Source organism: Falco rusticolus, chromosome Z (assembly GCF_015220075.1).
Source record: "Falco rusticolus isolate bFalRus1 chromosome Z, bFalRus1.pri, whole genome shotgun sequence".
NCBI classification, from domain to species: domain Eukaryota; kingdom Metazoa; phylum Chordata; class Aves; order Falconiformes; family Falconidae; genus Falco; species Falco rusticolus.
In genome coordinates, this window is record NC_051210.1 from 42,113,480 (window position 1) to 42,130,592 (window position 17,113).

General features: G+C 38.0%; 1 protein-coding gene across 1 annotated transcript in view; it reads left to right on the forward strand.

Annotated features, from left to right (window-relative positions):
- FRMD3 (FERM domain containing 3) overlaps positions 1-17,113 on the forward strand; it is a 130,963-nt gene that overhangs the window by 98,777 nt on the left and 15,073 nt on the right. The window contains exons 7-13 of the mRNA XM_037374257.1: positions 2,538-2,625; positions 4,449-4,537; positions 6,806-6,869; positions 7,875-7,963; positions 11,280-11,354; positions 11,932-12,000; positions 15,167-15,288. Coding sequence (XP_037230154.1) covers positions 2,538-2,625; positions 4,449-4,537; positions 6,806-6,869; positions 7,875-7,963; positions 11,280-11,354; positions 11,932-12,000; positions 15,167-15,288 — 596 coding nt within the window. The remainder of the gene's footprint in view (positions 1-2,537; positions 2,626-4,448; positions 4,538-6,805; positions 6,870-7,874; positions 7,964-11,279; positions 11,355-11,931; positions 12,001-15,166; positions 15,289-17,113) is intronic.

The following is a 17,113-nucleotide window of genomic DNA, read 5'->3' on the forward strand; positions in this document are numbered from 1 at the left end:
AAAAGACGTGAATACACTGACAGAGATCTGACTTTCTTGAGAGAACTGAGTTACAAAACAGCAAAGATATGTGGTCTAAATATTCCCTTTTTTCCACTGTTGAAACACTTGCATAGGTAAGGAAACTAAATTTTTTTATAAGGCTGTTTGATGCATGTGTAAATCTTAAAGGCTTTTTAACAAAGACAGAGGCATAGCTAATGTTAAATCAGTGATGGATAAAAAAATACTGGCTTTGCTGATTGGATTTGCTGTAGTTACATTTTTATTTACTAAGGGAAATTCCATTACTAAGTTACAGATAAAAAGCATGTTATCAAGGCTTGAATATTAATCTTTTGATAAGGGATGAATGAGGATTTTTAAATTTTATATTGCCCTTGACTCTTCTGCTTTGTGTTGTTTTTTTAAGGCTTTGCTCAGTAGCCATTTGATTAGCCTGTAATACGATAAGTTCAAACTTGTCCACGTCTTCTGCTTTTTTTCCAAGTACCACAGCTTGTTCCACTTGATGTACGCAAAGATAGCATGGGTTTAGAGGATATAAGGGGGGAGAGCATATTAATTCTTTTTTAATGTGCCTCTTTAATTATAATTGCAATTTAATTTTTTTTTTACTTTTGGAAATGTCAAAACCCCTAAATTACATTGTTCCAAATTGTCACTTTTTGGTCCTTTCAAACCAGAAGACTGACTGCTTTCCTTTGGATCAGTAAAGGGAGGTGGGAAAAAAAGATGCATTTTATGATCTTATTTTTCTGTAAGGTCCAATTTCCAATATGAAATCAAACTGTCTTACTTGTTTGGCTTTTCACTATGTAACATAAGTGTTCTAAGTAATTTAGGTCAATTTAGTTGATTTCTTCTGTCCTGGGCAGGTGGTTGGTACATGAAACAAACTTACTGCTTTTTTTTAAGGGTCTTTTATGGTCTTACAGTTATGATTACACTTAAAGCTTGTGATTTATTAGTATTGAAAAGGGAGAAAACCAGTTTAGTAAAGCTGCCAGAAAGTTGGTTGGGCAAAATAAATACTGTTTTGTTTGATGCTTTCATGCTTTTTTCCCCTTAAATATTTAGCTGTGTAAATGCACTTTTGTAATATTTAGTGTTCCATTTGATACAAGAACTTCTCCATTGGAAATTGGTGAGAAAGAGACCAAGAATGCAAGGAGAAAGAAGGGCACTTGTTCTCTCTCTTACGTGGTTTTTTATGTTTAAAAGCTAAACATGAACAAAAATGTGATCTGAAATAAAGTGTAGTATCAAAGAGGACCAAAAGACATAGGGAAGAGGCTGAAGAAGTATCATGGGATTGACTGGGAGACGATAAGCAGTGAAGTACAAATGAGCATGAATTAAAACTTTCTAACAGAAGATGTTATTGACACATTGCCACAGGGCATCAGGTTGCTAGGTTCAAAATAGGATTTGACATCCACAAGCATGCTAGACATTATCTTAATTGTTTAACTGAACTTTGGGCCAAATACTGGATCTTGCATGTCAAAGCTTGTTGGTTTCTAGCTACTGAGGGGTAACAGACTTAAAGGGAAATTATTCTACAGCAGTGCACAGAACAATTTTTAAATGCCAGTTCATGAGTGCCATTGGTCACGGTGTGACACTGGACCCCAAAAATGCAGGGGTAAGATAAAGTATGACTATTGATGTGTTCCTTGAAGTTTGATATGGCATATTTTGGGGATAATTTGCATGAGAAGGATTTATGAGGTATGACTTTCTAAAGGTCCTAAGCACAGCCCGTTGTCACAAATGCGTATTGTCTAATAGGGTCATGCACTCTAGTCATTCAAATATGTAAATAAAGTAATACTTGGAACAGTTCACTCATAAGCAGGCATTGCAAATCTGTGTTAGAGCTTATTGTAATGGCAAGAGTTAGAAGAGCAAAATTCAAATAATAAAACTTGCTCTAGAACTCAAGTCTTGCATGCCATGTTTCAGGCTTGAGTTCATTATAGACACCCTAAAAATAGGGGCATATAATGGAAATGCTGACAGATTCTGAACCATCATGATGGTAACAGGCACTGCTATAATTAGGAGTACATCTGAGCAGACCAGTGTAATATGATTGCTGTGTTTATGCCCTGCACTGGAAGGAATGTCTGTGAATCTGCACGATCCTTTTATATGAGCTGGAGAACAAGAGTCTGTGGAAAAAAGATGCTGAGGTTTACTTCATATTCAGACTGATGTGTGTGTATATCAAAAGACACCAAATACTTGCAGGATATCAGATAACTCTGGTTAACTGCACAACATATGTTCTCTCAGGAGCGGGACAAAACCATCAGGATTTACCTGAAAATATCAGGCACTGTACAATTCAGCAGGAGAAAACGTGAAAAGTTTTCTAACTTTATCTGATAAACAGAACATAGTTGAAATAGTTTGTATTTCACTAAGACCCTTTCTTTCCTCCTTTTTTATGCGTTTAAACTCTTCAGTCAAAAAGTCTTTTTCTCCTGTTTTCTTTTTGCTGTCAAACTGCTGTTTCTTTGTATTTTCAGAGGTCAGAGCCCAGCTGTTGCTGAATTTAACTTGCTCCTGAAAGCATATTCTTTGGAAACTTATGGTGTTGATCCTCATCCTTGCAAGGTAGTGGTTCTTTTTACTAGCATTTAATAAAGCATTATTTTTACTGACACTTAGTAAAAAGCTGTTAATTGAATTGATTTAACTCTGTTTTTTATCCAGGCACAAATAGGGAGTAATTTATAAAAGAACTTGCCCTGGAACTATGTTATTATGTTTAAGCCGTGGAAGAACATTGACTGGTTGACATTTCTGCATCAGTCAAAGGAAAGGTCTCCCTAGAGGAAGCAGAACATCATAGGAGAATGTAGTAGAGTGTCATGACAAAAGCTTTGATTATACTTCATAATTTCTTTGCATTTAATGCAAAGGTTTCTCTAAATACTCCAGGTGTGAAATATTTTGTGTTTGACAAGATTTTCAGGATTCGGCATTATTCTGTCCAGAAGATGCAGCAAAGTGTTAGTCCTTGGCTGATTATTTTTTCAAACACTATCAATATATGGAAATCTTAGGAAGCACAGCAAACCAAATGTACGAAGGGGAGAACTGGGTATGCATTTGCATATTCCCCCATTTCACTGTTTTGTGGTTTCTCTAAGAAGGTGATTTTAGTTACTAGTTCTGATTATCCCTTACACCTGCATTTATAATTACTTGGGTTTTATCTCCATAAACTACAGGGTTTGTTTTTAGTGTTACTTGCTTTAACTCTTGTTTTAACTGCTGCTTTTGCTCTGGCTTGTATACCATGCCATTTGGCGGAACAGCACGGCTGTCTGGTTAGCTGTTCTGGTGGTGAGTGCCCTTAAAACAGTCAGCTCTAATAAAGCTGCACTGGATTTTGTGTCTACTTTGCTGGGAATGATGCTTCTCTGTGAAATACAGGGTCTGGTTCAGAGCTCAGTGAAGTCAGTGACTTAGTAAACTTTAGTTCAAAAATATAGTGCAGATTTTCAGGTGTGAATCCCAGAGACTTATGTTGGCACTTAGAACAGAGTCAAAACTGGCTCAGAATTTCCTCTTTACCTGTGCAGCAGGGCTTGTAGTGTGAATGCAGTCAGGGGTTCACAGCCCATGCGTAAGCAAAATTTTTCAGTCTTCTGGAAGTGAACTGCAAAGCAAAGTGCTTCCTTGGCTTCTTATGATGTGCTCCCTTACAGTGCTGTGGCTGCTACTACAGAAGCATCACTGTTTCCATTCCCCTTTATTTGATTGGTGGAACATAAGTCACAATAAAGTTGACTGACTTTAGCAAGGTGAGGGTCTGGAACTTGGGATGGACCCGAAACCTAATTAATGGAAAACTCACCTGAATCCTTGGCGAAAAACTATGAGCCAGAACTTTTATTGTGGAATTACAAATTAAAAATAGTCTTTTCTGTTTGAAAGACAAGTATCATGGTATGTTCTGGTTTGTAGTCAAGAGTACTTGCTTACTGTAGTAATTCTGTCTGTCAGCAGTACTTCCACCACGACATCTCACAGAGGAACAATGTTATTGTGAAATCTTAAAAAATATTAGTGTTGAAGTAGATGTGAATGCCTGATGTGTAGTTAGTCTGCTGGTTAAGAATGAGACATACACAGAAGTTGTGTTTTCAACAACATTAGTAAGTATACCTAAGGATTCCCTGTTGTCATCAGCTACAGGTAGATGGAAACAAAACATAAGATGCTGTTACTCATTTAAATGCTTAGAAATAAATGAGACCTGTATGGCCAACAGTAGTCTTTGTTTTTTGAAGTGTACAATTTGAACGAAAAATTTATTTCAAAAAGGAAAAACATTAGGGGTAGTCTATAGTGGAGTAACAATTTATTCTAACCATAAGAAATACATCACTGGATGAGGGGAAAATTCTATTTCTTTTTTCTCTTTCAAGGACTCAACGGGGATGACTACATTTTTAGGATTCACAGCTGCAGGATTTGTAGTTTTCCAGGGGAATAAAAGAATTCATTTGTTAAAATGGTAAGCATGTGAAGTAAGAGTAGATTAATATGCAGGAGTCTTTCCTCCTGTGTCTTTCCTTCTTCCTACTGTCTTCACCTGCATTTCTTGTATTTAAGATGAACCACATGAATATACCTTCTCTTGCCTCATCATGTTTCTGTTTTAAAAGATCTTAGATGAGAAGTAGGATTTGGTCTCATACTTCCTCCAGTGAAAGTCATTCTACAGGGTGCGTTAGTTGACATAATGCACAAATGCTAAAATTAAGTAATTTGATTTTTCAACTATGCTGTAAATCACCAATGAGGCTTATTGGCACAGGTGTCTGGAAGAGTCCACCTGCATCTTTATTTCACTCTAGGAAATGTTGCTATTTCCTCAATTAACCTCAGTTGGAAAATTGTAAAATAACTTATTTGGTAAGCAGAAGAGGAAGTGAGAATACTGCTGAATTTTTATTTTTTAGTCTCTTTTTTTTTTTTTTTAAGGACTGGACATTTTGGCTTTGGTTTGTCTGGCTTTGCTTTTCTTTTCTGCTCGTAAAACACTTGACTGGGCAGCCTCAGCCACGTTTGAGGGAGAGGTAAAACCCATCTCCTGCAGGTGGTGTGACAGCATCTGGCCATGCCCTCAGCAGTGTTGTGCAGAGCAAGCCCAGTAATGCTCAGGCATTCATAAATCTCATTTTAGCCCTGCTGGTAAACGGCTGCCAACAGTAGTTGCCTAGCTGTGGCCGCTCTGCCTCAGTGCTCCCAGCCTGTCTTGTGGGAAGAAGATGGGCAGAAAGTGAAGAAAGAAATGGTGAGGTGTTTTGGGTTTTTTTTGTGTAGAGCTGAACTTCACTACATATTCACAGAAACCTCCCCAATACCTGGCTAACCTGAAATCCTCAGAATTCTAAAGTCAGTGTAGTTCTGTCAGTGTGATTCAGTTCCCTGTGGAGCTTTGAGGACATACCAGTCAAATATCATCTATTTGTGATCCTGGATTTGTGCTGTAGTTTCCCTAGGGTTAATTTCAGGTAGCCCTAGTCACAGTGCTAAGGTAGTTTGAGATTTTGGCTTAAGGACAAAGCAGTCTGCAGTGCATGCAGGAGAGAATAACAGTTGCCAAGCATGTATCCACCATGTTGTGGGTAATGAGTTTCACAGTGCTTAGATTTTCATCTTACTTAAGGGTAACATGTCTTTTCGGAGATCTAGGTGTATTCATTTAGTCCATCAGCACGTAAACCAGACACAAAATGAAATAGTGGTAGAGGAAAAACCGTTAAGCTGTCTCAGTGTTATGCTGGCTGTTGGAAGGTCAATCTAGTGAGATTAATCTGAATGCCATGTACAGCTCCTTTCATTTCTGAGATCTAGGAATGAGTGCTAATTTAACTGATATTAGCTGAAATTTGCACTACACACAAATTAATGTTTTGGATTTTATTTTAGATGAAAAAGCTTTCTTAGCTGGAATGATTTGTTGTTTTTGTTGTTGTTTAATGTTAAAGCAAAACTTTCATTATAAAGTCTCAGGGATAACATTGTCCTTGCCTCCAGAATCATTCCCATTTCAACCAACTGATGCCCAAAATCTTTAGAGCAGTTTATAAAAAAACTACAGTGTCTCCATTTTAGCTGTGGTGATGACTGTATTTCCATTACAATTTAAACAGAGGCATTGTATTGCTTTTGTATGGTGTGCCGCTATTCCACATGTAGATTGTGCTTTCAACTTTAGTTAAATTAAATTTTGTCATAGGTTTGCAACTCACAATGCCCCAGTAGTAAGTGCTGTCAAACATTTTCTTTTTCTCCCTGTTGTGTTCTGTCTGTAAGTAGTCAGTTACTAAGATGTGTGATATGAATCCATAAAGAATGGTAGAGATGAGTATTTTCTTTCCCTCAATTACTTACATAACTTAATTACATAACTTAATTACGGTAGATGTTCCAAGATTGTAAGATACCAGAGGAATTACAAACTGTGTAATAAATAGAATGTAAACATAAGCTTCTGCCTACTTTTAATTTCCTTTTCATTTTCCAGCAGCCAAAGTAAATTCTTTGAAGGTGCATACAGATGTAAAAGAAATACTGTGGGATTATGTTCTCTACTCTAAAGAAAATTAGAATATTAAATACTTTCATGCTAAAGGTTGTAAGGCTTCTGTTGAGGCTCTTTGTCATTTGACAGCCTGCTTGACTTTGGAAATCAGAGAAACGTGCATGCAAGTTGCTTTTCTTACCTATGGATCTATCTGTTTTTCCTATATTCAAATAATTTTTCTCTTTCTAGGTGTGATGTCTATAAACTGAAATTTGAAGGGAAGACTTTCTATGTGTTTGGAGCTCAGAAAGAGGTCAGGTTTAATATTTTTACAGAACTTCTGTATTTGATTTAAAACATAACATTATTTTTTAACTAAATAAATTTCTAAACAATCAGTTGTACCTCATATTGTAACTAAAACATAGAATGAGTGAATGTGAATATTGCTGTTGTCAGAAGAATGCCTGGTTTGCAGAGTTGAGACATTCTCACTGAACATTCATGCAGTGCTATGTTGATTGCTCAGGGTTTTGATGGTCTGTGTAGTCACATTTTGATGGATTTTAAAGCACTAAAGCTGTACTCACACACTCTAAAGCATGAGTGACATCTGTATAAGATTGAAAATTCAGGTAAGCATTGATACCTGGATCCATGTGAGGTATTTTGGGCTAATTAAAATCATGTCCTCAAGTCCTGGTCTGCTGAATAGGCTGGAGTCTGTTGAAGTAGTTAGGAGTCTTATCGCTGGGCTCTTGCCATTGAAATTGTAGAGATCTTTGCCTACAGCACACTATAATCAGTTCTTCCCCTAGGGCAGAGTGATAAAGCCCAGGCTTATGGCCTTGGATACAATCTAGGTGAGGAACAGAAAATGGAGGAAGGACATAATGCTGGAGGTATTAGGGGCTGTTTGTGTGGTAGCAAGGAAGATTTGATGGTAAGACATAGGGAAGAAATGGATGGTAAGTAGGGCAGTGACTGTGGAATGTGTAATACTGAACACAGAGACGACTCCTTTGATTTTGGCTTGGATAGAGTTGGTACAGATTTACTCTACAAGCCATTTGTACATATACCTTTCTCTGCCCACTTGAAGCATTTCCTTTTATTTCTGAAGCAAGTGTCTGGGCAATTTAAATATCAGCTACATATGGGTTGAACTTCTGTAGGTGAACCACAGATTGAGGCTCCACAGGAAGACTTACTCTTCATTGTATCTGGTTCATGGTGATGCCGTCAGGTACAGCTGATTCAGTCTTCGAGAATTCAACATTTTAATTACTTTTATTTGCCTTCTTTTCCTTGCACTTAGAAAAAGACTGTGTTGTCATTCCATACCTCTACACCAGCAGCCTGCAAGCATCTTTGGAAATGTGGGGTGGAGAACCAGGCTTTTTACAAGTATGTAAACCTGAAGTCATTATCTATACTAAATGTAAAAAAAATGTGCATGTGAGTTAAAGATCACTCAATATGAAATGCTCCATTTCACTAATGGAATTCAAAATGCAGACAGAAAATATGCATGTTAATGGAGAATATTATTTCATTTTGAGCCAATATTATAAACTGTTTAAAATCTAAAGGAGGCAGGAGAGTTTTGGCAGTGAATAATTACACTTTTTCCAGCACGCTTCTTTTGTCGCTCTGTGTTGTGATGTTGGATGGACACAGTACTGCACTTGTGTCTGGGAACATCATTGTTAATCTTAGCCCTGCGGTTGAATACCTTGAGAATGAAGGAAACTGTTATGCTTGATTCTCTGGGCTTTTCTGCTGGTAGATGATGTTCTTCCACTTGAAATCCAAGATTTAGTCAAGAGTTGGTTGAAAAAAAATATTCTGTGCAATGATTTAAAAACCAAAAGAAAATGTTCTTAGATACATTTTGGAAGATGCCAGCCATCTCATAAAAAAGGCCTGTAAACTGACAAGAAAAAAGGAGTATCTTCCTCTTTATTCCCTAAAAGAGAACCTGAAAATAATTTATTAAAAAGCTCTCATGTGTTCTTTTTGGCCTTCATTGACTTTGTTAGATTTTTTTATTGATGCCTGCCTTTAGGCCCACAGCTTTTATTCTTGCTACTCAGTCTCTCCTTACAGCATCTTGCATATTTTATAAAAAAATACTGGTTTTGTGTTGCAGCATAGAAACACCAGGGGGCTGCTATAAGGGTAAATAATTACTGAGTAGGAAAAATGTGTCTTCTAACGTGGGTGTTAATGACCTGCTTTATTTTGGAGACAATTTCTTCTATTGTTTCAGCACTGATATACTAATATATCAATATAATCTATTCAATTGATACATTCAGTGAAGAAACAGGAAATATGAGCTGGCACAGTGTGGCTGTTAATTCTTTATGTTAACATCTACTGTGTTTTGAGACTGAAGTAATAAAAAGATTATCTGGAAGTGTTTTCCATTGGAATTGTATGTAAACACATGTAAGCAGGAACATAGTGCATGGTATTAGAGAGGTTTTATTTTATGATACTAGAAAGAAATATAGGGAATGGGAAACAATTCCCACCCAAAAGAGAGAAACTGGTGTTCAAAGTAAAGATGTCTGAGGGACACTCACAGGAATATAATCTCTCTGCTCTTACTGTTAGGTGGTTGTAGCATTAACTGTGGGGGGTTGGTCACAAATGCATGGTTGTGGTGGGTTTGGCCTTGAGTAGGTGCCAGATGCCCATGCATCTACTCTCTCATTCCCTCTCTTCAGCAGGTCAAGGTGAGAATATAAGACAAAAAAGCTCTTGGGTTTGGATAAAGGCAGAAGGATTGCATACCAATTACTGTCATGGGCAAAACAGACTTGACTTGAGGAAGTTAATTTGATTTGTTTCTCACCTCTTACTCTTTTTTGAAGTGTCAATAAACACAAAACTAAAACCACCCTTCCCCTGTTTCTTCCCAGGCTCAACTTCACTCTTTCATTTCCAACTCCTCCATGTCCTCCTTGCCCCAAGCAGTGCAAGGGAGATGGGGAATGGGGTTTGCAGTCAGTTCACAGCAGTTTCACTCTGCTGCTCCTTCCTCCTCACACTTTTCCCCTGCTCCAATGTCCTTCACAAACTGCTCCAGCATGGGTCCTTCCCATGGGCTGCAGTCCTTCAGGATAAACCTCCTGTGGCACGGGTTCCTCTCTATGGGCCACAACTCCTGCCAGGAGCCAGCTCCTGCATGGGCTGTCCACAGGCTGCAGCTTCCCTCAAAGCATGACCACCTGCTGTAGTGCAGGGACCCCCGTGCGTTGCGGTGTGGGTATCTGCTCTGGCATGGTCTTCCATGGGCTGCAGGGGGGACAACCTGCTTCCCTGTGGTGTTTTCCACAGGCTGCAGGAGAATCTCTGCTCCGGCACCTGGAGCACCTCCTCCTGCTCTTTCTTCTCTGACCTTGGTGTGTGCAAGGCTGCTTCTCTCATGGTTTTTTTCTGTTTTCTGAATGCCTTCAGGGCACTACTGCGGGGTTATTTCTTTAGCATGATTCCTTAGAATTATGCTTGCCTGTTTCAGTTTTGGTGGGTTTTAAAAGAGGGCTACTTTACGAAAGTGAAGCTTGGTAGTGATATTCAGTGGAGAGCAACCTGGCAGGTAAATTAGAAAATAGTAATGGTTAATATGTGTGATACAGAAAAATAACAACAATAACCCAAACACGAAACTGAAGCCAAAGTAATTTGTGAATAAATGCTTAGAGTAGTAGTTTTGAAACAACACAGCTTTTCATACGTTTCAGAGAAACTGAGCTGTACGGTGTAGACTGTTAGCGTCTTACAGCATTAGATAAATCCTGTCTATGTCCTGTATGATACCAACAAGGAATTCTAGTAAGGTTAGGACAGACGAAGCCAGGTTGTGTAAGTAATTAATGATAATGGTGCTTTGCCTTAATTAAATTTGGTCCTCTCTTCTGCTCAGAGGAGCTTGAGACTTGGAATTTAAGATAAGGTCATGATCACTTGGTATGTCTTGAAAAACAGAGCTTTAGTTGTGTTTTGATCCAGGCTCAGGGTTGACTGTTGTGATTATTTTTGAATAGATATAAATCATAGAAGATTGTCTACTAGGGTCTGGGAACGAGAGACTTGATACAAAATCAGTATGCCATTTTGAAGGCAGAGAACATGAAGGAGATGGCATGTCTGAGGTACTCTTCCATGATTTTTGTGGTAAAATACTGTGATAAAAGGTTCCTGTGTACTTTGTGATTAGAGAGAAGCAGTAGGATATGGTATAGGCTACTGAGAAGTTGACACTATAGAGACATCAGAAATGCAACTACTTTGGGAGACAAGTGTTACCACTTCTTTTTTTTTTTTTCTTTGGTTTACTAGTTGGAAAGTGGAAATAGCCGTGTCTTCCCACAAACAAGGTGACTTGTCCCAGGGGCTCTTGGTGTACCATGGTCTTTCCTGTGTCCTGTGAATGAAAGTCCCCAGAGATGCAGCAAGTGTCTGCATCTAGTTTTCTTGCTTTCTTATCCAGACAATCACTTGTTTGGTGTTCAGGCATTCTGTGCTATCTGATTTTTTTTTTGTGTGTGCTTTTTATTCTAATTTGTAAGGCCTTAAAAAAGTTGGAAAGGCCAATTATTGAATATTACTTTGTGGTATAAAAATAGAAAAGCTTGTAGTTTACCTTGTTTGGTTTTGCTTATCAGGTTCCTTCTGTGCTGAAAATGTGACAGCCTCTGTTATTTTTCTTCAGGTATGCAAAATCCAGTCAGATCAAGACCATGTCCAGCAGCAAGATATTTTTTAAAGGCAGTAGATTTCGATATAGGTGGGTGTTTGCAGTTTCTTTTTCATGGTAAACCATTTCAGAAAGTAAGGGAAAACATGGGTAATTATGGGTGGTAAATTGAGAGCTTTTCCTTCTTGAGGACCTGTTCACCCCTAATCCAGGTCAGGATTTGAAAAACTTTCTGTTCTCTCTTTAGCATCACCTATAAAATGATGTGGAGGCTTCACGCAGACCTCTGTCAAAGAGCAGTTTCATCAGAACAGCACTTCACTTCTTGTGCAGTTTCTGTACAAACAAGGATGTGTGGCCAGTGCAGATTGTATGCTCCCTGTAACTGGGCATCTCTGGACCACGGATGCATTAATGGGATAGTCCAGTCCCACTCCTCGCATTGTACTGCAAAGTTGCTTTTTCTTCAACAGCTTTGCAGACAGGTTGTCAGCAGAATTTTTAATCTGGGACATTATATGTCCACTGCATAGGATTTTTTTTTTTTTTTTACCTTTTCCTATTCTTCTTTTGAATGTACCTGAATTGTTCATGTATATATAGTGCTTGGCATGTAATGAGCTAATCTTAGCATTTGCCTGAATATTTATTTCATGTTCTAATGCAGTGGAAAAGTAGCCAAAGAGGTTGTGGAGGCAAGCTCTAAAATCCAGAGGGAACCTCCTGAAGTTCACAGGTATGTCTTGATATTCGATATTAAAGTTCAAGGAGTAAGGATGATTATTGTTCTCTACAAATAAATTCTCATTCCTTTCACTTGAACTGTAATGGCTGTCATGCTGAGCTTCTACAATGAGGCATGCAAGCCTTGGGAAGTACATGTTGCCAGTGTTATGAAATTTTGACAATAGCATGTAGTCTACACAAGGGAACTTAATCTGTGCTGGTTTGAAGCTGGTTTTAATCGATCAGTCAGATAAGTACCTTATATAATTTTCTGTGTTATGACATAGACTCTTATTACATGATCCTGACAGAAAAGTACATTCTCATTTCATTGCTAGTTCTTGCCTGGTTTTGAAAAATTCTGTTTTGTGGATGTATATCGGTATGATTAAAAGTATACTTTATAGCTTTTCTATAATGCAGTCAGATTAAAAAGCAAGACGTTCATTTAGTAAAGGAAAAAAAGATCAGACAATCTTCTTTTCAGAGAAAAATTTGGCTTGTTAGAAATAAGCAGCTGGACTTTGCAAGCAAAATACTTTCTTGACTTTATCACTCATTGTAGTAACAAGGAAAACTGGTAGGAACCTAATTAAAGTCCTTCAGACAAGAAGAAAGAAGCCAGCAGGAAAAAGCTATTTAACAACTTTTTAAAAAGGCTGCTTAACTTTCTGAGCATTCTACAGCCATATCCCTATTTTTACAGTGATTTTTTTTTCAGGGGTGGTATGTGTGTTTGGTTTATTTTTAATTTAATATGGTTATTCCATCTATATTTGAGAAAAACTTGGGTTGTCTTTACTAAAGGATAGGAGTATATTTGCAGCAAATATTTGTAATTATGTTGTAATATATGTAATTAATAGTAAGGCCGTGCAGGGATGCTTTTGAACATGCTTTTGCAGATTACATTTAACAATGGGGTAAGCAATGGTCTAAAACGTGTTAATTGAGAACACACAAGGCAGAATAGAGCTCCATCACTGAGGCAGAGTAGAATACTTGGGCACAGAGGTGCATTTTAAATGCAAATAGTTACATAAGGAAACAGCTTATTGCCTACTTTCCATAGGGTCTCTTTTTTCCGTAGGATAAGAAAACATTTTCATGTAAAATTATTTTATATCTTGTATTTTACTTTTTTTTGCTTTCAGTATTTAAAGTATTTTAAACATACTGTTTAAAACTCAGTGTTCATAAAGAAACGGATCAGAGGGCAAATGAGTCATACAGATTTAATACCTATAAATAATAATGTATATTTTTTGTGATTAACTTCTTAAAATGCTTGCATATACAGTATTATGGCAGCTCCAGGTTCAGTTTCTTAGAAAGACTAAGAAAGTCTAATGATTTAAAGTGCTTTTATAGTGCAGGTTTTGAAACGGGAGCCAGAGGTAGATAGCTTGTCTTTAGTAGCACCATTAGGCAAAAAGCATAGAAAATTTTCATCACCAACAAAGCAGGCCTTAGAATCAAGTTACTCTGTGAAAGAAGATTTGGCGATGGGAAATGATAGTTTTTAAGATGCAAAACATTTAGAGGAAATGATAAGATTTATGATAAATATATATGTATATAAATATAAACATAAACATATAGAAAGAAGTTTTCTATCCCTTGCCCCCTCCGTCAAAGTCAATTCGATGGTACCATGGCTGCATTGAGAAAGAAATATACAGTCGTAAGGAGGTTACTGTTCTGTATCTTTTTGTTTGGATATTACTCTTAAAGGACCACAGGCTGAAAACCTGTTGGAGTCTGTAGTCATGCAGCATTAATGTGGTGGTGAGTTCTTCTGACAAATGCACACTGAATGATTTAATATTTTGCTTCCAGGACATGCCTTAAGGAGGGATCTTTGTAAGTAAGTGTTGAGTAGGAATATTCTATGGGCTTTCAAGCACAACTCCTGTTTTGGGAGTTGCTTGATAGCTCTTTACAGCCAGCACAAAGATTCAGGGGATGCATAACGAGCCTGTGGAGGTACTGTTGGATTGGAGTGATTGTAATTACAGTAATCCGAGTGAAAAACTTCTTTGGATAGTGAACATTTAAACTAAACAGTTATTAGAGACTGCTTACAGAATGCAAGTGGAGGATTTTAGTTTTGGGCATATGTTAACGGTTAACGGCAAGGAATTGTGGCAATTGAGCAAGAAAGCTTGTTTATCCCCACAGAATATTTAATGACATGTAATGTGACTTAACATGGGACATCTGTGTCTGAGTTTACCTAAGCCCTCAGCAACACACAGTCCCTTCTTTTCACTTGCAATAGGTGCTTTGTTCAGTTTGTTTATCTATGTGGAATTTTAAGTTGAGTCATTGTGCAAATTTGAAATGCAGTTTGTGAAATTCAGCACTGTACCTATGTACCATTTGAAGTCAAGTAGAATCCTCTTCCCTTTCATCTTTACTTTTGTTAAAAGTAAATATTTTATAATGTAATAGTTCACATTTATAGCAGGACTCTTGCTTCAGGCCTGTAAGTCCTAGATAACTTATTCTGAAGAACCATTTTATCTTCTCAGTAATAAGATTTTAGGCTCAAGTGAATCAACAGCATTCCTCAGACTTCCCTGAGAAAGTTCCAACACCTGCTATCATGAAAGCCTGTTAGAGCCAAATAAGACAAGAAAGAAAACCAACCTGATCACCTGGAGGCATGGTGTAGAGGTAGTGTCTGGGGTATGGGAGAGTGAGAGCATTGTGTATCTGTTAACTGAAGGGATACAGCCGTTCTTGCTTTAGCCTTTCGTCTGCAGTGCTCAAACCATAACAAAGCCTTTACTCAGTCCTGAAGGCAATGGAACAACATCAGGAAAACAGTTTGTATCCTCTCTACCTTCCCCTTCCTTGAAGCCAAATACTGGTGTGTGCTGTGCAGCATGGTGAGGAGCAGCACACTGAAATCCTGCATAAGGTGAAAAGGAGTCAGGCTGTGTAAAGGGAAGTAAAGCAGCACAAAACCTTTCTTACACTTCAGATGTTGAAAGGTTTATATCTGCTGAGGGTGCAATACAACACGGCTGGAAGCAGCGTTCAGTGTGCAGAGTTTGTTATGATCACTCAAGGCCTCCTGTAATTTATGCAAAACAATTCTGGGGTGAGATGTACTTGACTGCAGTTGTTTCCTTGTGAATAAACTGATCCTCTTTTCCCCATTCTTTTAGAACCAGCATTACCCAGAGTCGCAGCTCTCCCTCCTTGAACAAGCAACTCATAATCAACCTGGAACCTCTACAGCCCCTCCTTCCTTCTCCCTGTGAGGATGAAGAGGTTCCTTTAGGTGAAGGTGAGTCACTTACCCGATTCCTGCCAAATGCTACCAATATTTATGATAAAATGTATGGAAAAAGGTGAGTTACTGATGCAGGGATATGGGAAAAATTTAATAATTTCCATTAGGAGTACACCATTAAGCTTTTGCATGTCGTACTGGGAAATGATCACTAGCTCAAGGAACTGTGCAGAAGCCTCATGTGAGATTGTGAGGAAGTTAATGCTGTTCAGCTTTCTGTTTAAAAAATTTTTTTTTAGATTGTCAGGTGAAGGGAACTTAACAGGAAATAAATAATCTCATTTTTATAGCACTATTTTACTAAAAAGTAACTACAGTTACTCAGGAGTGAAAACTGGCAGTTTACTGTTAAGTATCTTTGTTTTTCTTGCTTCCCTTTACTTTTATATTTCTTTCTTTTTGTTCTAATGTTAGGAAAAACTGTCTCCTAATTTAATTCCATTGACAAAAAGGACCGTTATTTGAAGGTCAGTTAGGAAAGAATCTCTTCTAATTTAATCCCATTGACAAAAAAGGATGTTATTGGAAGATCAGTTTTAATGCATTTTGTTTAACAAGGTTTTCCCTGTATTTGTTTATTCCTTGATATTTTAAAAATTGCATTCAACACTATCTTTTTGAGACCCAGTCATTACAAAGAATGGTATGAACATCTTAGCCAGCTTAAATGAGGGTAACTGCATTCTTCCTAATAAAAAAGGAAGCCAACCCAAAAAGCCTAACAGTGGTTCTTACTTGAGATGTAGTGAGCTAATTGTTTCAGAACTTGGGAAATATGACCTCTGCTGTTGGTTTGTTGTGGATGATTAATGGGAAACGGAAAACAGCTCAGCAAGTATGTTCATTTTCATAGGAATGCATCCTACTTTAGTTTTGTAGGAGTCATATGAACATGTTTTGTTTGTTCTTCAGAGTTTTAACAGTGAATGTAGCAAGAGCAAGGTGAATTAGATTGTCTGTGAACTTAGTTTTTTGTAATTAGTAGTAGCTGCATGACATGTAGTTAATTTTTATAATTACTCATTTACCTCTGCTGTGAAATAAGTGTATCTGAGAATTCACTTTCTGACAACCAAGTATCAACACTGTGTTCCTGCTAGGCAGTTGCCACCACTGCAGAGTTATCAACAGCTTGCTACTGCTGTACCACACTTACAACTCTAAGCAATGAAATCCATTTTTGGAAAGTGCTGACTTACCATTGCTGGTTTCAAATGTACATATTATGTAAGCTTGAAAGCATGTTTCCTTTCATTCAGACAGATTGTTGTTACTACTGCAATTTAATAGAAGTACTTGCTGGTGGATTTCCTGTAGAAAGTGTTATGTGTAATTAAATACCACCAGATGCTAAGTTAGCAGTGTTTAGCTCTTTTACAATACTTTCCTGCAGTGAATTTGGCTATATTACCGACTTGCCTCTTGAACTGATCTCACAGCTCTCTGACACTGATGCTGGCTGTTCTGCCCACATGCACTCAATCCACTTCCATGGATTCCCATCTACTCCCTTGCGTCAGCACTGATCATCCCAGAGTGAACTGGGAGGAGTTAGAAAAAAACCAACCAAACAAAAGAAACCAAACCCCAACCAATGCTCCCCAACGCACCCCTGACTGTACAGTGTCCCAATACTGCCTGGCTCAACCTTGAAGAGGCTCATCACAGGGGGCCAGGCAAGGGTCCTGTGCAAGGCCAAGGGCAGGAGCAGGAGGTGGGGACAGGGGAGGCACCTAGCCCTGGGACAGGCTTACCTGCATTGGGAAACTGCTTTTAGTGCACTGTGCACATGTAGCAGCCTTGGCATCTCTCTGAATGT